The sequence below is a fragment of the Lolium perenne genome, chromosome 3, assembly GCF_019359855.2.
Source record: "Lolium perenne isolate Kyuss_39 chromosome 3, Kyuss_2.0, whole genome shotgun sequence".
Lineage (NCBI taxonomy): Eukaryota > Viridiplantae > Streptophyta > Magnoliopsida > Poales > Poaceae > Lolium > Lolium perenne.
Window position 1 is genome coordinate 181,710,741 of NC_067246.2, and position 22,911 is coordinate 181,733,651.

Here is a 22,911-nt window from a genome sequence, read left to right on the forward strand (position 1 = left end):
TGATAGTGAAGAGATGATATTTATGTATTCAATTATGATATCATTGTTGAGAGTATCCACTAGTGAAAGTAAGATCCATAGGCCTTGTTTCTAAGCATTGAAACGCCATTTACAACCAGTTCTACTACATGTTTGCTTGCTGCCATTTTTATTTCAGATTGCAATTACCACTTATAATCATCCATATTACTTGTATTTCACTATCTCTTCGCCTAACTAGTGCACATATACACCTGACAATTGTATTGGGTGTGTTGGGGACACAAGAGACTTCTTGTATCTTAATTGCAAGGTTGCTTGAGAGGGATATCTTTGACCTCTACCTCCCTGAGTTTGATAAACCTTGGGTGATTCACTTAAGGAAAACTTGTTGCTGTTCTACAAATCTCTGCACTTGGAAGCCCAACACTTTCTACAAGAATAGAAGCGTGCGTAGACATCAGCAGGGACAAAAGATGTTATGCAAATTCTCTTTGTTAGTATGCATAGCTATATTTGTATCACACACCTACAAACAACTGAATTAGAGATGGATGCTATGTTATTAGGAACAGAATATATGATCAATATGATTCATGCAAAACCCCGATATCACCTCATGCCTACGCTTTTAGTCACTGGAGGTTGCACATCCCTACTTCCGATGAAAACTTGATATTTTTTGATATTGTCTACTACTTATTTACTGCTTTGAATCACCAACTACATATCACCGCTTTCAATGTGAGTTTTTTGATATACAAGTGTGGTTGAGAGTGACGTCTCAATTGCTAAATTCTTATTGGCATTCTAGTGTTCCCCTTGAGTCAAACTATAAATTTTGGTAATAATTTCCATCGAAGATTTCAGCGATCCCCTATACTTGGGGGAATCAAGACATTTTATGGCGCCATTTCTGGGGAACCTAGCTTTATTGGTAAGAGCACTTGTTATCATTTACTTGTTGTACTTATTTGTTTATCATCCTGGGAAAGGACAAGAATTCTTCTAAGAACAATATTATGCCTTCCACTACAAGGAGAGGTACGAATCTGCCTTCTAGGCCACATTTTTCACCTACTGTTGTTAGTCCATTTACTAAAAACAAAACTAATACTCTAGAAAATTCACCATTATCTAGGATGTCTACTAGTACTGAAAAAGATATGTTGGATGATGGCAAGGATAAAGAGGAGACGCCTAATTTATGTAAGTCTTTTTCTAATGATGAAATAGAATCTGAATATGAAGAAGATGAACTTTATGATGAAAGTGATAGTTTAATCAGTCCTAAAGTAATATTCTCTAAAGAAGACATTACTTTTACTAAAGCTTTTATGAACATTGATTTAGATGATTTGGATAAATTTGATGCTAGTATGAGTTCTTGTCTAGGAGATTTATTCCTTGTGGCTAGTGAAAGTGAAGAACCTCCAATATAAATTAAAGATAAAGATTATGAGTTCAATGTTGACCCTGAGAAAATAAAAAAGGTTGAAGCAATTAAATTCTATGGTAGAGAAGAAGAATTTACCTATGAACACTTAACGAACCTCAATGATCTAGCTAACCTATTTGGGAATATTGAAATCCAACGACCCTATTACTTCTTGAAATCATTTCCTTTCTCCTTGGGAGGAAAGGCAATATCTTGGTATAACTCTTTAGCACCAAAGTCAATTACTAGTAAAGAGGCATGCATATACTTATTTTGTAATAAATATTTCCCTGCTAGTAAAATATATGCTATGGTTGCTGAAATTAGTAACTTTACTCAAAGTAAATAAGAAGGTATTCCCCATGCTTGGGGGAGCTATTGTGCCCTTAAGAGGAGGTGCCATGCACATGGTTTTAAAAATAATGAGTTACTTGACATATTTTATATGGGCTAACTGACGAATCTGGATCTTATCTAGATAGTGTTGCAAGTACTACAAACACCATTCATCAGAATTATAATGATTGGCATATTGAGGAAGAGGAGAAGAAAGAAGTGACCCATAATAAGAGAGGAATTCTTGAATTATCTAATGAGGACATGAAAGAAGCTTCAAGGTCTATCAAAGAAAATGTTATTAAAACTTCTCGCTTGAAGTAAATTTCTAAAACTTGAGGGACATCCAAACAGAAAAGATCAAGAGGTTCTTAAGAAGAAATCTTTTGCGGGAGAATACCCCAATGAAAGTGAAGAAAATGGGAATTCTAAAGAACAAGAGAATGATATATCTATTTCTGATGCTGAAACTGAAGATAATAATAATGAAGAAGATGATGTGGAAATGTATCAAGGCACTGGAGCTTGGAGGAGAATGACCAAAACCAGAAGATCAGCGCAAGCATATAATCTAGGAGATGGAATCAGGTATACCATATACCATGGAACAATCCAGGAGATTTGTTCCATTCCTAGCACACAATCAAAATAAGCAATCAACCAATAGAAAGTCGTCGAGCATGTTTAAAATCACTTGGTCATAGACCAAGTGCAACTGGCAATCAAAATAGCAATAGTAGAACAACACCAAATCTAGCAAGTAACTATTGTGCAAGTGTAGAAAGAAACACAACAAAAGAAGCAAGATAGTTTGGCATCAAACCACTAGAAAGCAACAAGGATTACCTAAACTACACTAGCACATTAAAAAATAGTGGTTCATAAAGCATATGAGTACAATAAACAAGCACTAGCACCAACAGCATCACGCCATGATCATCTAGGATAGGTAACAACCATCCCCATGTATTAGTAGCACATCGATTCAATGGAACTAGAACCACTAGAGAAGGGAGAGTAGGTAGATAGGAGGAAGGCCGTACCTAGAGCAGCAGGAACACCGGCGGCATGGCGGCACATGTGGGCCAAGGAGCACCAACTCGATGGCGACGCGCGCCATGCCGAAACCCTACCCACGGGTAGGGTTGCGCGCGAGCTCTTGAGGACGCGCCCCTCAAATCAAGGCGAACCAATAGCGGGAGCATTGAACGGCGCGTTGAACGCGATGGACAGCGAGGGTTGTGACAACCGAAGCTGGCCGGAGGAGGAGGGCGACGGAGCAGGCGATTTGGTATTGCGAGAGAGGGGAGGGGACATATTTAAGGTTCAGAAATGGGTGCAGACACGAGTAAGGCCGGTGGGCCGGATAAGGGGAGATGGTCCGTCCTAACCATTTGGTTAACCTAAGTAGTGGGCCTAGGGGCAATTGTGACATTTCACAATTCCAGAAAATCCCTAATTTAGAAAACCCAAAAGAAAACCCTAAATGTTCAATAAAATAGGAATAATTAAATAAAAACTATTTCCTATTCAAAGATAATTTTTAAAAATGAATTCTTCAGTAAATTTCAAATAAACTAAAATTTATTGATTAAAGGCTCAAATAAATACTTTAAGGGTTTTTCTTTAATATCAAAAGTTGTGAGGATTCTAAGAAACATCTAAAATTAACATTTCTATTCCGAATTATTATTTCTTGGGATATTTTAAATCAAATACAAGAATTAATAAAATTCAATAATATATATAATATTCCAATAATAAAAATTCATTTCTCATTTTTCTTATAAAACAAAAAAAAACCTTAAATCAATTCATTTTCTAAAACAACATTTTTAGAAAAATGAATTAGAACACCTCTTTATTTAATAAATACACTCCAAGTTATAACCATTACCTATAAGGGGGTAAAACCAACAAAAACACTAAAGCGTGCATCATTTGGATTGTTAACCATATCCCTTACCGAACAATGTTTTTAGAAACCGAGGAACGTCCAAACATTCCAACTGCACGACATTGCAGCATCCAAGCAAGTTCATTGCTTGCTCATGCCACTTTGACTATTTTTATCAAATTTCTTGTAAAGTACTATACTTATAATTCTTGCATTACAAAGCAGAGTATTACTTTTCCAATTATTAATATGAATATGTTGTGGGCAATGGAACCATGGTATGAGTTGGGTGGAGATTCCATTGCCCCGTAACAATATCGTCTAGTGATACTTGCCTCGTAACAACCGTGTTAACCATAAGGTCTGGAATGGGACGGAGAACTCAGTTATACCTTTTTCCTCTCGCATATTAACGGACGCACCTTACCATAGCAGTTGTGTCATGCTGGGAGCAACCAGAGTGGTGGGGAACCCTTAAGTCCCCACGGTATTGTGGTCTAAGATGGGTTGTAGAAGACCGACGAAGGCTATCTAGGTCGGAACATGCGAAGGGGGTATGGTGGCCCGACGGGGGTATAATATCGAGGTTGGTGAGATCGGCGAGGATCCGAGGTCGAAACTACAATAAGGGTGGGTATGCGCGGTCACGGAGAAGGGAAATGATTGGCCTGGACCTTATATTAGGCCTCACACCAAGAAAATTTGGACGGGAAGGTACGTCCGGTTTGCAACAAAGATAAGATCTTTTATAGGAAAAGTAACACACCTCTGCAGAGTGAAATGCCTAGGTATAGTCGTGCCTAAAACAATTTACGGTGCCATACAAAGTACGGCATCTGCAAGAGGAAACTACAAGGATAAATCTAGGTGTGTGCACACCCGTTTTTCTTTAATATGAAAAATAATATTTGAAAATCTTAAAATATTGAAATAAAAAATTCATGTACATATTATATTGATACTTAATTGTATAAGTTTTCACGTAAAAATATGATTGTACATGACCTACACAAAAATAACAAAATATTCAAATGACACTATAATGATTGGTTATGTAATGTTCATGGTAATAGGAAATCCCCTTTTTCATTTATGTGTATAGGTCACACATGCTCGTTTTTAATGCCAAAATATGCACAAGTAAGTGTCAACATAAGATATACATGCATATTTGAGAACCAATTTGAGGTTAGGTGGTTAGAGGGTGGTTGTACCCCCGGCCCACCAGAGTTCAAACTTCAGGTTTGACATCTGTGTGTCTCATAAAGGCGAAATATTCATTTAGTGGGAGGTGACGTTCCTGTCGATAACGAGGCGCATGTGGTGACTTTCCATTTTTAATCAGGTGGTATGTTGTGGAAAATGTGCCACAGAATTATAATGGTACATGGTGAAGACACAATCGGGCGATGTATTTCACCAAACGTCACAAAATAACGGTGTCTTGTGAAAAAATTTCTTTTTCTAAAAGTTTAAAGCATTTTTTGGAATTTTTCATAATGGGGTGCACCTGCACCCGGGTTCACATCGTTGGCCTCCATCTGCTGGAGCCCTATGACGCTGGATATTAGCGGTTTTTGGGCATCCGCTCTAATATATGGCATCAGTTGGTGATGTTCTAACCCTATTCATAGTAAAAAGTAACATAGAGTAGTAACTTTCATAGTGGTTAGTAACATCCAAGTAGTATCATAGATGTACTCATTAATTACTTGGAGACGAATTGTATCTTGGTAAGTCTGATGTTACAGTAATTAGCTCAATCCTCTTCTCTCTTTATTAAATCATTACCACGTAAGCAAATTTATTGAGTTGGACACTTAGTTACTAATGAAATTACTTACACCATAAGTAGTCTAATGAGTTCACGTATCGAGCTGCTGACGAGCAAAACGGGCAGGTGATATTTTCAAAATGTGTACTATTCTAACAAATTGAAAATTAACGCATGTACTAATGTGGGTGAGTGTATCTGTGTATTATAAACGGTCCACGTCTGTACCATGTTTTAGTTGTTTTGAGAATACCATCCAAATTAGTTGACCCATAACGTTTTCCTGCTTTCTATTTGACATCCGATAAAAACTATCTGACTTGGATTGTGGCAACTATCCTGGGGAGTGCTCGAAACACATACATGTTCTACTTGCTTTTTCAAAACTAAATTTCACCAATCTATTAAAAATCATTAATAGTAGTATAAAAAATCCCAGTAGTAAAAAAATATAAATATGTTTTTGGACCACCTAACAACAACCGGCGCACCGCAGTCCTCCCTCTTCATCACTGGAGCCGAGCAAAATTTGTCGTAGTAGATCTTGTTGTAACAGACAGACGGAAATTCGTCAAGCTAATGCCACAAAGGACCAACACACCAGAGCAACAACCATCACAATTGATGATAACCGTAGATCGGAAGAGACTAACCTAAAAACACACAAATGAACACGAAAACCAACCGGATCTCGAGAGATTAGCCGGACACAAGACTTCACACGCCCTCCAACGACATTGTATGCACCACGGAAGCGAGGATAGAGTGGTTCTGACTTCCGAACGAGCCGTCGCCTCAACATTCCCAAAAGGACACTCGAAATAAGCTAAACAAAGAACGAAAAACATCCTGCCGGCGAGAGGCCGTGGTCCGCCACACCTCCAAAGCCCAAGCCCACCGGACACCGAGTAAACTAGCGGCATCGCTGGAGAGAGGGACGAAACCCTAGATAGGTTTTGGTTGTCGTCTCGTGATCGCCCTCTCCTTGGCTACCCTACCGGTTCAGTATGCGTTGATCGCTTCTACTTCCATTGTGTGGTGTACGCTCATACAAGCAAGCATTTTTGTATGTTATTTCTCTATTTTTTGAAGTGGACTTTTTCTGGAAAAAATAGCTAGAGGGGGGAAGAGTCTCTGGATCTTTTCATTAAGAGATTGATGTGCACGATACTGGATTGTGAATGCGGAGGCTCCCAAATAGGCGGGGACGCATCAGCCCGTCCAAGCCACCAAGCTAAGGGTGGGACGCATCAGCATGTTCAAGCCATCAGGCTAAACCTTGATTCACCGAAATGGATTTACGAGGCATGCATTTTGGGTTGTTCAATATTGTTCAACGATGTTGATTTTTTTCGACAAAGAAAATATATAAATATAGCGAAGCATCCACTACACTCAATCCCTGCAGCAACAAAATGTTCTAAAGACATTACGGATACACGTATTCCTACTACAAAAGAAGAAGAAAAATAAAAGAACCCGCTACGGTGATCAAAACTTGTAACTACACCACAAACCACTGCCACGACAACACCTGGATTCCACGTTGTCAAAACAATGCTTTCAACAAGGTCATCGTTAGGGATAACCAATTAAGAACATAACTTAGATTTTTCACTCCGGAGCAAGTTCGTCCTATAATATCTACAACAAGGTCATCGTCCGGCACAACCAATTAAGGCCAAATTATAGATTTTCACCCTAAAAGATAATACCCATGCTGTTGATGTTTGTTAATGTCCATTAAACTTTGTGCGACGTGGAGCCATGTCTTTCACTTCATGCCAACAAAAAAGTTTGTGCCCCTTCGTGATGATGAGAAAACCGTAAAAAAGGCATTAGGCGCCCACAATTTTTATTTGCCCATAGGTATTTTTTTCTAACGATGTACACCCGTAGACATGCATTACTTGTATTCATAGTAATAGAAAGTTCTATAAGCAACGAAATACAAGAGGAATACAAAACTTTGTACAATGGTTGTACTACTGCAAACTGCAATTGCCACAACTACCAAACATGCACGTCTTTCGTTGTTGCCAGAAAAGAAAAGCATCAGCACTTGGTCCATTCTCAATGCTAACGAAACATCTAGTCATAAGGTGTTGATGAGCCACGATAGCTACCAGCCCCATACGATCAGCCCAATAAGGAGCATTGGCTGGAGGAGTCCTCTAAACCTCTTCAGCCCCGGATCCGGGGCCAGCACCACCCCACCCTTCTAGCAGCCGGATCCCCCATCGTTTTTTTGCAAGAACGCAACAGTCAACACCGCCCCACTCCAAGAACAGCCTATTCATGCTGCCACGCCACGAAGTAGTGGCGATCGAAGCCACACAACCAGTTTGGACTCCACAAGCCTCTCGTTAGCATCAGCAACCCCCCCTGCAAGCAAGGGCATAAACTAGACCATTACTCCTAAAAACACTATCAACATCTGCCCACCACGACCGGAGAGGAAGGGAAGCGACCAAAACACAACCGCCAGAACCCAGAGGTAATTTTGCTCAGTATATACAACTTTTGCGTGCAGCTGGAGGATTTTTTGGATTTTTTGGATTTTTTTCTCACAGCTATAACTTTTCCGTGAGAAAAAAAATCCTCCACCTGTGCGCAAAAGTTATACTAACGTGTGCAGGTTTTTAGCGCGCAGCTACCCACGCGTGTAGATTGGCTATTTTGCTTTTCTCTAAGAGCACATGTAGTGCTGTTTTAAAAGATAGGTTCACATTTCCTTCCACAAAGCACACATGTTTTTCGCACTTTTTTTTGCACAGTTCTAGCATACAAATGTAGAAGTTTACAGAAAATAATACACCAAAAGTTGAAACTAGGACCTTGCCAACAAACCATTTGATGATATCTTGATGTACATTGCAAACAAACTGCACAAATAGTGCTACCCGCTGCGAAAATAGACGAGATTTATTTAGTTTACCGGACAATCGCGCCTTTATTTTACTAAGGAAACAAATAATGATACATTACTCCAGGTCTAGCTTTTCAGCCGCGTAGAAAGAGGAACAGAAGAATAACAAACCCTGAGTTTGTAACAAGTACGATCGATTGTGCCATTATCAAAGCAGGCCTTCTGTACAACCATATGCATAGTAGCAGAAGGATATTAAAAGATGAACACGACGCTGTCATGGACCCTGTTCTTCTGGTTCTGGGCGACGCATTCTGAGATCCACATCAAGTTTCTTATCTCCTGCTCTCGCAGCCTCATGTATGAAAAGAAAACAGCATAGTGGAACTGCACAAACGAGAAAACATCAGAGATTACACCCCCAATTCTATGAGTCAGGTCTGCAATAGTGGCACAGCGCTCACAAGTTTTTTCGAACAAAACAAGTCAATCAATAGGCACTAGCACCTGTGGCGTTTCTATTTAGAAGAACTACGGAGCACCAAGACTCAGATCCTGGGTGGGCTGAGCATAGCGTTCAAACGTTGTTCAAACATTTGTAAGAAGTTGAGACGTATCAATAGAATCAAGTGTAAAGTAGTGTCTTGTTAGTGCATATTTACAAGCATGTATGTAAAGCCAGTTCATGGTTCGAGTTCAAACCAGCTAAAACAACGGCCTAGTCCGCACCAGACCGGATGAACGGTTCACGCTGGGTTCAATGGTTTTCGGATTCAAACCACATGCAAAAACTCTCTCTCTCTCTCTCTCTCTCTCCCTCTCTCCCTCTCTCCCTCCCTCCCTCCCTCCCTCCCTCCCTCCCTCCCTCCCTCGCTCCCTCGCTCCCAACCAACTACCACTGTTTGATCACCCTGCACCAGACCGACAAATCCCCTCTATCTAAACCAGGCCAGTCCAATTCAAACTGCTGCACACAGGCAGGGTTGAGGATCGGCAGAAGCCAGCATGCACAGGTTTACATGTATGCTTGCATCAGTACTGCAGGTGGCTGAGCATATTTGAGATCTTAACTAAACCAGTCTACCGGTAGTTCTTGTTTACTACTAATCTTTAGAGAGTATAATCGACCTTATAACAAACTAGTATTGTCTCTATCTCTACACTATAGTGTAGCAGTTTTCAATTTGGATTTACCACCTCCCTCTAATGTTTCCCGCCAAAACAACCCTAGAGTGATATACCAGGCATACATCTACCTTTATTCATTATCAAGGATAAGAATCTGACGGCTCACAAGCATGGGATTCATCCCTGCCACACGCAGCAAGTCTGCTCTGTACCAGTGGTGTGTAGTGTGAACAAGAGTGGGAGCTAAATTATTTTTCCAGAAGCATGTGTGCTCGCCTAGGATGCTGTGGGAATCGTGTGGTACTGTGGTGATTGATCTAGAACATCTTATCCAATGCTGTAGAATAAAAAAAAATGCTACTGCTGCTGCCTGCCGACAATCTCAGAGGTCTGGTAGGCCACCAAAATTATTTCGGAACTAACGCTTAGATATAAAACTAATTAAGTACGAAATGTGCAATAACTAAAACACTTCAAAAGTTATGTGAACTTCACAATCAACAGGACATTCACAGCGCTGCCCTTTATTCTTTATTCGTATTTTCACAAATGATTGAAAACTTTGCATGTCCGATTTGAAACTAACGAAAGATAATTCACCCAGTTAAAATTCCATAGATAGTCCAATTCTCTTATATGTGATCATAAGAACTAATAATGATGTTGAGCCATCCATACAGAATTTATGGTGTGTATAATCTGATTTATCATGACCCAAAACACGTTTTTGCAGAAATTCATAGCGTGTATTTTTACTATTACGATCCTATATTTCATGAATGTGTACATACATGTTTTGCTGGACTTGGAGCATTTGGTATAATCTGAAGGTATTCCATCTATTTTTTTACTTGCATATTTTGATTATTCTAAAACAATTTTCACATTATAACTTAAAATACAATAACATGTCACATGCATGTAAACTTTATTAAAAAACACTAATAATATGTTTGATCTTAAAACTAAGAAATAGGTCATAAATTCAATTGACTATATAGCATGACAACTCAAGTAATTTGGTAGAGCCCTTTGTTTTCAAAGTCTTGTGTAATTAGACGTTTACTCCATAATATATGATGTTTAAAATAAGTTGCACTCTTCAATTTTATTTGTTAACGTGCAGAGCACGTTCTACATACTAGTATATCCAACGTACAAGATTGGATCTCTTACATTTTGACCATCTGTTATTATTCCAATCAGATAGTGCATATACAGAAGTAGCTTGTGTAAACCTTCATCTAAGATAAACCTAAGAAATTGTACCTGTTGTTCGAATGACAGGCACAGCCTCCGCACTTCCTCCTCGTAAAAGGCCTTATCCAACATCTGGCTTTCGCCATATGATATCTTGGCAAAAATAGACTGGTATGGAGGATACTTTTCCATTACACCACGCACCTACAGGATGACCATGGAAAAGGTGTTAGCAGCAGCCAGATTAACTAATGCATTGGCACATATTTCACTTTTACGACGAGGCAACTGGTCTAAATTCTAGGGTACCTCGCAACAAAAAAAAAACACTTAACTTTCCAGTGAGAATTTTGAAAGTGTAGTATCACATATAATACTACAATGCATAGTAGAGAGCATGAATCAGAACAGGAAAAAAAGATGGTTATCCTAACAAGAGAGACAAAGGGGTGAGAGCAAAGAATAATTATGTGCCCATTGAGCCAACGAAATAGGACCAGCAATAAACTGTGTGTTACTGTTGGCTAAAATGTTGGCTTTCCAAGTTCTGATATACACAAAAAGATAAACATATAGTCTGGCATATATGCTTGCAGAATAAGTATCCCCCATAGGCAATTTCATAAGAACCATGTGACAATGTTTTTTGTACGAGAAAAGAACCATATGATATTATACTGAGAAAATGACTGCATAATGTCTTGGCCAAACGATTCATACTACAGCTGATATAGAAGAGCAGTCACTAAGCCATGTTTCATGTATGCCCATCACACATAAAATGTATGCCACAAAAGCCTCTTCCATGGAATACTACGCTTCACAGATAAGCCAGGAACACTGGTCGATACAGTGTCCCCTCACCCAGGATCGATTCACCCTTATGAACATTGGCAGCCAAAACTTGCAGGCAAATTAACAGAGGCTTAACTGACCGTCCACATTCGTTAACAAGAGGTACACAGACAACTTTGCCCAACAACTATCAACACATAAAATCTGCAGCTGAGGCAAAGTAGCAGTCCACTCAAACGACAAGGCAGCTTGAGGATTAGGCAGATAACAAGAAATTCTAACAAAAAAACAGAGAAGGTGTAGAGATGGAAGCGGTGACTTGAGCAGCACAGTTTCCACAGCAGTCTTGCAAGCATGTACAAGGGGTACAAAAGGAGGGCTTTTGGGATTGACCAGTCTATGTAAGGAAGTCCCTGCCTAGGGTTGCGTTAGCCAGGCTACCCATCTTTTTTCATTTGCTCTGTCTTTACGTACATGTTTAAATTTACATAATACAAGTATACAACTTTGTAACTGGGTCAACACAGAATCTCCAAAAAAAACCCTCCCCCCTCCATTTTTTAAACCCGCACTTTTAAAATCACCCGCAAGCAGTGTCCCCATTTGTGTTGACCAAGATGGCTGGTAAATATGAAGCTTCTCTATTCTTAAGGAGGAAGCGCTCATCTGGGCAAGTAGTATATTTAAAGGCGCCACTTATAATCAATGGTCCTATCACAAACACTTGGAAGAAAGATTTTATAATGGAATAACCATAATAACAGAATATAAGACTGAAATACTGAGCAATATAACGAAATGGCATTGTACTTCCATCTATAATCAACTGAAAATATGTGCGTAGCAGACACTGAACTCAAAAGCATAACTAGAGATAAACCTGGTCAACATCTTCACAGACAGCCAGCTCTTCATGACCATATGGAGACCTGGAAAAATCAAAATAATATAACCCACATGCAGCATAGACATGTTTTAACTAAAAGTATTGCCAGTGTTATTTTTCATTGAAACCTACAATAAACCGAAGTTGGAGTATAGCTTCCGGCGGTCATCTCTAGTTAACTCAGTCCCGATACTGAAAAAAACATGACAGGGAAATTAAGACGGTCAGACGTTAAGGGGAAAACATGGAGATATGATCACACACAAGTGAAATATGTCAACTCAAAAAATGGAATGTTTAGTTTTTTACCTGTTTATTGTAATGTTAACAGCTCTTCTGTCAGCTTCAAATGAAAGGAGATCACACATAATCTCAGCTGTTGCACCACCTAGTTTCTGTTGTGAAGAAGTTATTTAGTAGAAACAAAACAAAATTAGAGGGGGAAAAAAAGCGTTTAGTAAAAAAAAACATTGTAGAAGCCATCATATTTGAGTACCTACCGCGCAAAATTTGTAAAAATCCTCAAGATAAGCTTTGTAGAGTGTGTTCCTCATGATTTCAATATTCATGTCATCCAAATCCTGCATAATACAGGTAAAGCTCTCATACAGGGTATACTTACTGTTTCAACAGTATTAGACAGCACAAATGGTAGCGAAGTTTTTACCTCAGACGTAATGCACTCTGAGAAGTAGGGTGCTAAGGGAGTATCAACTAGAACCAATCTGTAAAGCTCACGCATATTTTGAGCAACTGCAAGTGATGCAATGCTGTTGATTGAAAAGAAAAGAAAATGAAGAGTAAGTATTTTGATAGATGTCCCATTTGAGAGAAGCGAGAAAGGAAGCACAAGAATACCTGTCAAACATGCCCAATGGATGGCATTTCTCCAACAGTTCGTTAACATCTCTTTCATGCAATGTCCCAGTAACAATAAGGACAACATTATCAATCATGTGCCCATACCTGTGGAAAACATTATCCCATCATGAACAAGCTCTTCACTGCACTAGAGTTTGATATGTTGGTGTGTGCAAAAGAAAGAGAAGGTATGATAGCATCACTTACGTTATGTACTGTAGGAATGTAGACAGAGGTTCATTGGCCTGGCACAGCATGTGTTTGTATTCATCAACCAGCTTAAGAGTGCACTTCTCCACAATTGTTGTTGTGTGCAATGGAGAAGGCTCTGCAATTGATCAGAGTAGAGTTTTATCAGAACAAGCATACACAGCAACTATATCATACCATAGCACAAGAGAGCATCAATCAGGGTATTTAACACTAGGCCTGGATTACGAGCTTTCATGCCGAGATCCCAGACAAAGCGAAAAAAAAAAGAACAATAACAATGCATTGCACGGGTATTCTATATTGAGAAGGAACGAACAGCCGGGCACGAGTGAGTCGTACAATCCCCAAATCCCCGATTGGGCGATCGAGATCGCAATCCGCATGGACAGGATCAGGAATCGCAGCACACGGCACGGCGGCACCACCCAATCCAACCAACCCCAATGAAGAGGAGCATGAGGAGATCCACGCTAGTTGGGGAGAAATCGATCCGTACCGTTCTGGAGGTATGGCCCGTACTCGGTGGCGGAGAGGTGCATCTTGATGTCGTCGAGGGTCTCGCACTGGCAGAGGTTGTTGTAATCGGCGGCGGTGAGGAGTCCCGAGCGGTTCCCCCGCACGATGGCCTCCAGGAAGCCGTCGTGGATGTTGAAGGAGAGCATCTCCCAGGAATACATCTTAGCTGTCGCCGGCCGAAGTTTCTCGGCGGTGGTGGCAGCGGATCGCCGGGGCGCGGCGAGAGGGATCGGGAGGCTGGTGGTTGCAGATCCAGGAGAGAGTTGGCGCCTGCGGATGTGGTGGAGATTTTATGAGAGGGAAGGGAAGTCGTCAGAGGCAGAGAGGAAGGTCGTGCGGGGCTCAGCTTTGCTTGTGAGATCCGGGCTAGGCACGTCGCCCCACCGTCACCGGTGGCTGTGCGGATGCGCACGAGACAAGGCCAGCCAGGAGACGAAATTTTAAACCGTTTATACTTTTTTATTATGCGTCAATTAACGATTCAGATTAGAAAACAAAACTTCGCACATGCGTTGTTTTATGAACTCGATTTTCGTCCGGGTATATGGATTTGTTCATAACTCAAACTTTTGAAACTTGGTAGGCCCTTCATAATTACCCCGCATTCTGTATTTAGATAAGGTTAAAGTTTGTAAAGTTTGACCGAAAATATAATAAAAAATATCAACATTCATAATATTAAATATATATAATTTTGAAAACACAATTTTTGAAATATCTAAGAAAATACTTCCTCCGATCTGATTAAACCGATGCGAGAGCTCTAAGGATGGCGAGCATGTATTACTTCGGATCCGCGTTGCCTAAGCGATTTTTTAAAAATAATACACTTTTTATTAATTCTAGAAATAATATTCGTTTTTTTACTTTTTACAGGAATAATACACCATCCACGAACCCGAATTTTAAATATCGGGGTTCAGAAACCCGAGTGGCAGGGAATCTCGTCCTGCCGCCCAAAGTCGGGGTCGTAGAACCCGAGTGGCGCATGTCGGCCACGCGTGGGCCGTGTCGGCCTCTCGGCTGGGCAGGAGCAGCGGCTGTCGGTTTGAGGAATCCCGAGGAGAGGGAATCGGGTTCCCTGACCCCGAGTCGGGTTCCCTGACTCCGAATCATGGCGCCTATTTTAATTCGACCGAGCTGACGCTCTCTTCTTCCTCTGTTCTCAGTTCATCTCCTCACTCTCTCGTTTGCTCTCAGCTCCAGCGGCATTTTCTCTCATTTGTGAGCGATTTGTCCAGCCATTTGTTGTAGTTTGACCACCAAATGCTGTAGAATCACCTGATCTATAGATGGGTTAGTTTTTGAGGCGTTTTGGTGAAGGTGTTGTTGGAGTAGGTGGTGGTGGTAGTGGTGGATGAGCTGGTGGTGGTGCTGCTGCTGGTGGTGGTGCTGCTGCGTGGTGGTGCAGCTGTTGCGTGGTGGAGGAACTGTGCTGCTAACGGAGGTGTTTGGCACGCTTCAAGGGTAAACCCTAATTCCTGATATTAAATGGTATAATCATGCATGCTGCGTTCGTTAGCTTCGCAGATTAGTTACTGATATAGGTACCGGTAGAAATATTTATTTAGGAGTGTAGGTGCAGGATTTTGATTTATTTAGGAGTGTAGGTGCTAGATTTTTTTGATGAGTCTGTAATTTGTATAGGTGAGCAGATATGTCAGATAAAGTAAAATTTGTTGTTTACTTCAGTAACGGCATGGTCCGAACAACTTCGATGGGAGCTGATCTGAGCGAGTTTCAGTATGAGAAGTTGCATCTGTCAAACCCAAAAACATGGCGAGTTAGTCAGTTGAAGGAGTGGTTGACCGAGAATTTTGGGCTTAATCCCGAAGCATACACTGTTGGTGCGCATGCTTTGTGGAGCAGCTCAAGTACCCAAATTTTCTAGCGGTTGAAGCCGATTGAGCGGACCTCTCAATGGGTGCATTGGTTACAAGCGTGCGAGCGCAGGGGAACTCACCACATCGCCTTAATGCTTTCCGAGGCGAAGGAGGTCAATTCCCAAGAATGTGAGGGTGAGTTCCATCCAGGCCAGAGCAGTCAAAGTTATGATGTTGGAGGCAGCAGTTTTCAATCCCGGCAGAGTAGCCATGCAGCTGATGGTCATGATGGTAGTGCGGAGGTTGATAGCGAGGAAGAAGAAGAGCAGATGCAAAACATGATGGACGAGAAAGACGAGGATGGAGTGGAGATTGAGCTTGACTCAGATCAATCCGGTGGATCTGGTAATTCAGATGACAACGAGGGGGAGGATCCGATCCCCTCTTCTTGGAACCAGGATTTGTCGGAGGCAATGATAGTGGCTGACCGGCATGATTCTGTCTGGGAGTACAACATGAACACCATCTCAATTGGTGCTAGATATGCTGACAAGAGACATCTGCGGAAAGGTATTACATTTTGTATTTTGTATGTTGATATTTTTTCCTAGATAGTTGGTCAAACTTTATGAAGTTTTGACTTTGAATAAACCTAAAAAGCGAGGTAATTATGAACGGGTGCAGTATTGTGTTGTTATCATTTTTGTTATAATCTTTATCAAACTTAATACATTTTTACTTAAGACATATCCACTTACCTAGATAGAAGGAGTAAGACATTTTTATGCAAATGTGAGTTGGTTTAACCCGCAAAAAATGATTTGGTTTTACATGTCATTGGGGAAAAGAAAGTGTGCAAATAGTGGAAAAAACAACTGATATACCATAGTGCTACCTACACTGATATTGTACATTACAATTTTCCCCTCTTTTTTGAAGATGCACCAACACATTTCCGCAGCAATACGGGGGGAATCATCTAGTGAACCAAACGGCTGCTCCCACGTCCTCCCATAGAATATTTCTGTAAATCAGTGTGATCCATGGACGATGCATGGGTCACAATCTGTTGTGCTTCGGTTAGTATCTGATTTGCTTCATAAAGTTGCTCTCCACGGGGAATCTGGATTTGGACATGATCGCGGCTGCCATATCCATGCCAATGATCTCCGTGCATGTATTTGTTCCCTTGGGTAAAAGGAAAAAAATTCTATTTTAAACCCTAAATTTGTAGTGGTCCGGTGTAACAAACAACTCTAGGGTTTAATTTAGACCGGAATTCTCAAGTTTAAGGTATAAACGATAGGGATTTAGAGTTCAGGGTGTATTTCGCCGAACCACTACGAATTGAATGTTTAGAATTGACTTTTTCCTGGGTAAAATGAACTGTTGTGTTCATGGTCTGTGCAAGTGCAAGCCTGTCGGCCGGTCTTTGTCGAAAAAAAGCATGTCGTCCGGTTCCAATTTAGAGACTAAATATCCATTGCTTTTCGTTTTGTTAAATTTCTTAGCTCCATGCATGTTGATGCAGCTTGATTAGAATATCCGATCAATTGAAGTACTGCCTAAGGTTTTTTTATTTACCATAATCATACCCTTTATTCATTCATCACATCATTGACCAGGAAAGGTACAATGTAGTCTGGAGCCTCCTCTTCCCAGCCATGTTGGTGAGTCCCGTGCTAGTCTATACTATAATTCATGTGGAACCGAATTTGCTTCAGGGAAAATGTGTTTAAACTGAACTTTTAGAAATTCCGACGCCAAGTGATAGCTGTCATAAAGAATTGCAGCTGAAACTCTGTTAGAATAGCCTCCCTATCACATCCAAATTGTCGAAGCAAAACATAGTATAGTACTGCTCCCGATGAAGATGAACAGGGTCAACAAGCCTGTTTTAAGCGTATCAATTGCTGCGACAATCATAATTTTGTTACTGTATCATTGTTGTGTGTTCTATATACTATATGTTTATGAATACAATCATTCTGTTATTCCTATGCTCTCCTCTGATATTCCTATTGCACACTCGTTATTACGGCAACAGAAGGGAAAAAAAAGAATGCACCCGTGCTTCCAGCCAATCTCAGAGCATCCTGTCCGAGAGGCTCGGCAGCCGGCGGAAGAAGTTGACGGAGGCCGCAGGCATTGGGTCCCTGAACATGGGGTGTCGGAGGTAGTAGAACCCGCTCGCCACGGCCACCATCTTGGGCGGCATCGCGTACAGCGCCACGGCGACGGCGAGGCAGACGCCCACGAAGATCCGGCTTGCCCGCGGGTCCCTCCAGCTCACCAGCGCCTGCAGCCGCTCGCCCTGCGCCGCCACGTCTCCCATGACACGCTGCACCCTCCCGGCCAGAGTCCGTAGCCTCTCGTACCGTAGCCGGAGGACGTCGGGCGCCGGCACGGCGTCGAACTCCTCCTCCAGCTCGTCGCCCTCCACCGTGTCGGCCTGCGACAGCCGCGCGTCCATGCCGGCTGGTGCCCGTGGCCGGAACCGGTAGTACCACACGCCGATCAGGAACACGTACAGGGACGCCGTGGGCACCACCAGCTCCGGGTACCAGACGAGGACGAGATACAGCACGTGGACGAGGACGGTGGTGGAAGGGTTGCGCCACCGCCGAACGCCGTTCAGCCACCGCTCCAGCCCGACCGCCCAGGCGAGCACCCCCATGATGCGGAACCAGTTGGCCTTGGCGCGCCGCACGCTCCACGTGTGCGCGTCCGCGTCCAGCATGTACCGCACCACCTCCGGGCCGAGCGGCGGCTCGGAGCGCGCCAGCCACGCCGCCACGGTGCGCACGGCCGCGCCCCGCAGCGCCTCCTGCTGCGCGACGCCGATCGGGCGGAGGTAGTGCATCCGCGGCAGGAGCGGCGACGTGTACGTGGCCCAGGTGTCCGGCAGATGCGCCGGCGACGAGAACCGCACGGCGAGCTGCACCTCGCCCATCTTCTTCAGCCCCGAGCGCAGCAGCACGAGCAGCGGGTACGATGCCGTGTAAGCTCTGTTGCTCTCGAGCGTGGACACGCGCACCCGCACCTTGCCGATGCGGTAGTCCTGCCTGTCGTCGCCGGCGCCGGCAAACATGCGCCAGTTGTCGAACACGGCCACCGTGAGCACCGTGCACGGGTCGTACACCTGCCACGTGTACTGCTCGTTCCACCGTGGGTTGAAGCTGTCCGTCACAGTGCGCGTGCGCACCCACTTCTTGCCGTACTTGGCCACGCAGTAGGCGTCCGTCGAGCCCTTGGATCCTCCCTTCGTCTTCATGGGGAGCAAGCCGCACGCTCCCACAATGCCGAGCTCCAGCACGCCCACCGGTGGCTTCCACAGCTGCTTCGCCGTCGGCCGGTAATCGCTGCAAACGTGCGCTGCCTCGTCGAGCACGTGGTACCCTCCTTCCAGGGAAAGCCGAAGGTGCAGCCTGCCGGAGTAGAACCCTGGAGGTTGTCCCTGCTGATCGCCGCCGCCATCTCCATGACCCATACCGCCCTCGAGATTGAACCATCTTGACGCCACGATCTGCCGCTCGTCGAGGCGCTGCTCGACGGAGCTCACTGGGATGGTGGCGTGGCCGAGCAGAGCAGGCTCCTTGATCATCGATCGGTCCTCGACGAGCAGGACAAGGGTGTCGTCGAGCGGCTCGGACGCGACGAACATGAGGTCTTCGGCCCACGCGAACGCCGAGCCGCTGCTGCTGGCCACGGACCGACGGGTGCGCGCTGACTGGAACCCGAGCTGAACCTTCACACGCACGTCGAACGGCAGTCCCGGTGGCGGCGTCGGCACGCGCAGGTCCTGCGCCTCGATGACCGACGCTCGCAGGTACCAGAGCTTGGGCGACTGGTACACCTTGGCGCGCGTGTACGCGGCGTAGGGCGCGTCGGTGTTCCACGCCTCTGGGAACACGTCATCGGCCTGCGTGCCGATCCACACCGACACCATGATGTCCCCTGTAACCATGCCCGGCTCGCCGCCCTCGAGCCGATACCACTGCGCCGCCAGCGGGCCGTCCGGCTGGTCGCGGACCGGAACGTCGGAGAGGTCGAAGCAGACGCCGCCGAGGAAGGCGTCGGAAGGAGAGGGCGCCTGGCCGTCCCACACGGATATCTCGAGCGTCGGCTCTGGCTTGGCGTGGCTGACGGCAAACACCTGGTTCCACTCGGGACTGCCGGTGCCGGAGAGGTCGCGGCCGGGGCGGGACCGGAGGCATTGCGGCCCCGCCTGGATCTTGACGTAAGGGCCTTCGCAGGCGCGGATGCCGCGCACCCTGACGATGCGCACGAACAGGTACCGCATCGGCTCCACCAGGTCGTACGTTGACTGCACCGGCTCGACGGCCTCGCCGGTGGACACGAACCGTCCGGATATGACGCGAGGCGAGGCGGTGTAGTAGTCAGGCCCGAAGCCGCCGCTGGGGTGTCTTGGGATGCGGACATGCTCCGTGCTTGAAGCCATCCGCGTCTTGCGCACCTCAGGCGGGTACGGCTCCGCCCCATCCGGCCCCGGCTGCTCCGGCTCTGGCTCCGGTTCCGGTTGCGGCGGCATCATTCGAGCGTGCATCATCATCGGGCCGTGTGGACCGTGCATCATCGGGCCAGGGCCGTGTGGCCCGTGCATCGGCGGCATCACCGGGCCGTGTGGCCCGTGCATGGGTGGCATCATGTGGCCGTGCATCGGCGGTGGCATCATCGAGCCGTGCGGACCGTGCATCGGTGCTTCCTCCACGATCATGACCGGAGGCTGCATATGTGGCTGCTGCACCTCGACGGCCGCCTCGGTCGGCTCGGGGACCTCCGGGAGCTCCTTGGGCTCTTCCGGTGGGACCTCAGGTGGCGGCGCGTTGTCAGCTCCCTCGGGCGGCCTTTCCTCAGGCGGCGGCGGCGGCACCGCTGGTTCGTCGTAGTAGTAAATCTTGAGGCCGACCTCGCCGCGGATCCAGCTGAGCAGGCTTCGCTTCTCGAGCGGGAAGTAGACGATGCCCTCCTCCCCGCGGCGCGAGAACTGGGAGCCGTAGATGCGGACGCGGCCGAGGAAGTTGTTCTTGCCGCCGCCGCCGCCACCGCCGGAGGGGTTGAAGCGGCGGTCGTGGTAGAGCGAGACGTCGAGCGACTCAGCGTGCATGCTGGGCGGGTCGGGGACGGCGAACTCGAGGCGCTCGTGCCACTGCGGGTTGAGGTCGCGCGGCACGGTGCGCGTGCGCTTCCGCTGTCCGTCGAAGTCGGCGACGGCGTAGGCGCTGGAGGTGCCGAGCCCGTCCTTGGGCACGAGGTCGCGCGCGTCCACCACCTCCACGGCTAGCTTCCGCACCATCGGCGGCGGCCCCGGAGGCGGCATCTCCGTCGGCGGCGGCCCTCCGGCCGCCATGGAAGCAGGGGAGGGGAGATGGGCGCGCGCGTGGTGGTGATGATGGGAAAGCGATCGGGAGGTGGCGGTCGAATGGAATAGGGTTCCTTATGATGTGGAGGTGAGTGGTTTCCGAATGCTTTTGCTTTTGGAGGGATCGAGCACGTAGCTACCTAGTGCTGTGCTGTGGTATGCTTGCTTTCCGCTTCCGGAGGAGAAGGCCATGGAATGGAGCTACCGAGAGAGAATCGGAGCTAGAGTGAGGGAGTGGAGGAAGAGAGAGAGATTATTCTGAGGTTGGTGGCTCTCTTGACATGGAAGCTCTCGCTTTGCTCCCGTAGAATCTGATCTGTCTCTTGCTTCCTTTTCTGGGGGGAACTTTCGCACGAGTGATGTGCTTTGTTTGTTGCCGCAGCTACTGCCGTTGTCGTATGTTGGTTCAGTCACACCGCCTCGTCGCCCTTCGTCAAGAGCCGCGATGCCTTCCCCTCGCGCGCGTGCGGTTAATTTGCTTCCATGCGCCGCAGCTTGGCGCGTCAAAAAGTTCACGATGTATAGGTTTATCAATGTCTCAATTTACTTACATTTTCGTCTTAATAATCACCTGAAAAAAGTGTAATTGCAATTTGAAGAAAAATGCAACTTGGTTCTGTTGTAATTGCACCTTTTTAAGTTCAATTAACACATTTTTTTGGGGGTAACTAAGACCTAAGACAACCTAGCAAATTTGACAATATTTTTTATAAAAAATATATATTAATATCGTGAAGATATCAATTACATTTAGCCTCTGCAACAACGTAGTGCCCTAATGGCAATACGGATGCACACTGGAAAAAAAATGCATAAAAGAAAAGTCCCACTACATTGATCCATTTCTTGTAACAACGAACCAAACATCACCAAGACAGCACCAGAAATCTATCTTCTCCAAAAGCGCCGCCTCCAATAAGGAAACTAAGCACAAGCGTCATCACCGTCCTGATCATAGATCATATGTTTTCAGCCACGAGAAAGTTCGCGCTCACAAAACAATACCTCAACAAGGACATTGCCCGACACAACCAACTAAAGCTAGATCTTGGATTTTCACCCTGCAAGTTTAGACTCTAAACTTCTCCCGTGTTATCGCTCTCACTTGCCGATGAATCTGCTCCAAGTCACAAATCACCAAGCCTAAACATCATCGCTACCAGGACTCAAACCACCAATACCAGTTCTCAGATCTCACCTTCCTTGCCATTCTTCACAACAGATTTCAACATGGGACTAAAAACATGTCCCATGATGGTAACATACTGCAGGCTCCACATCGCTCCCCCCGAAACCAAACAGTCAGAAAAAACATGGTTACGCGCGACCGAATCCTATCCGACCCGGCAATCTTAAAACATGTCGTCCATTGGATTCGTTGGTGGAGCCTTTTAGAACTCGACACTTCGGTCAGATCAATGAAGACATGCATCAAGGAGACCCCCTTCATGGCGTGAGAGGGATCCTAGGATCGACCGAACCCCCTTTATTCGAAGCCAGGCCGATAGTCCCCACACCATCGGCTGTCACCGGTCGCCAGATGCACCAAGACTAGGTCGACGGATCAAGGGCGGAGGATCTGGATGGGACCCAAGAATCAATAGAAAGCCTTTTCCGCATGATTGCACCGAAGTGCATCGACAAAGAACTGGATCAACGTCGGCGCCTCAACCAAAGGACTCTGCCCCGGCTGTCGTGCTCGACGGGAGGTGCTCACGCCGCCCCATTCATGCTTGAACGCCGTCGCCCCGATCAGCGCCCACCCCCACCCACCCCCTCCGCTCCTTCGACACTGGGCCTTGCCACCGCCGCA

General features: G+C 45.3%; 2 protein-coding genes across 2 annotated transcripts; both read right to left on the reverse strand.

The window, feature by feature from the left end:
• Positions 1-8,248: 8,248 nt before the first annotated feature.
• On the reverse strand, positions 8,249-14,256 carry LOC127342770 (probable V-type proton ATPase subunit d). Its single transcript, XM_051368779.2, has 10 exons — positions 13,873-14,256; positions 13,371-13,491; positions 13,161-13,268; positions 12,970-13,072; positions 12,803-12,883; positions 12,612-12,697; positions 12,435-12,494; positions 12,297-12,345; positions 10,691-10,825; positions 8,249-8,680 (listed from the first exon to the last, which is right to left on the reverse strand). Exons 1-10 carry the CDS (start codon positions 14,051-14,053, stop codon positions 8,549-8,551), a joined length of 1,056 nt encoding a protein of 351 aa, XP_051224739.1. The 5' UTR covers positions 14,054-14,256; the 3' UTR covers positions 8,249-8,548.
• Positions 14,257-17,643: 3,387 nt separating this feature from the next.
• Positions 17,644-21,499, reverse strand: LOC127342771 (protein QUIRKY). The gene has a single exon (XM_051368780.2). It carries the CDS (start codon positions 21,084-21,086, stop codon positions 17,802-17,804), a length of 3,285 nt encoding a protein of 1,094 aa, XP_051224740.1. The 5' UTR covers positions 21,087-21,499; the 3' UTR covers positions 17,644-17,801.
• Between the last annotated feature and the right edge of the window lie 1,412 nt (positions 21,500-22,911).

Bases quoted from the DNA above. Each gene is read 5' to 3' on its own strand.
- LOC127342771 (XM_051368780.2), bottom strand. From the start codon at position 21,086: ATGGCGGCCGGAGGGCCGCCGCCGACGGAGATGCCGCCTCCGGGGCCG.
- LOC127342770 (XM_051368779.2), bottom strand. From the start codon at position 14,053: ATGTATTCCTGGGAGATGCTCTCCTTCAACATCCACGACGGCTTCCTG. The intron at 12,495-12,611 runs GTAAAAAACTAA...TGTTTTTTTCAG, and splicing joins GTTAACATTACAATAAACAG to TATCGGGACTGAGTTAACTA. The intron at 12,346-12,434 runs GTAGGTTTCAAT...TGATTTTTCCAG, and splicing joins TACTCCAACTTCGGTTTATT to GTCTCCATATGGTCATGAAG.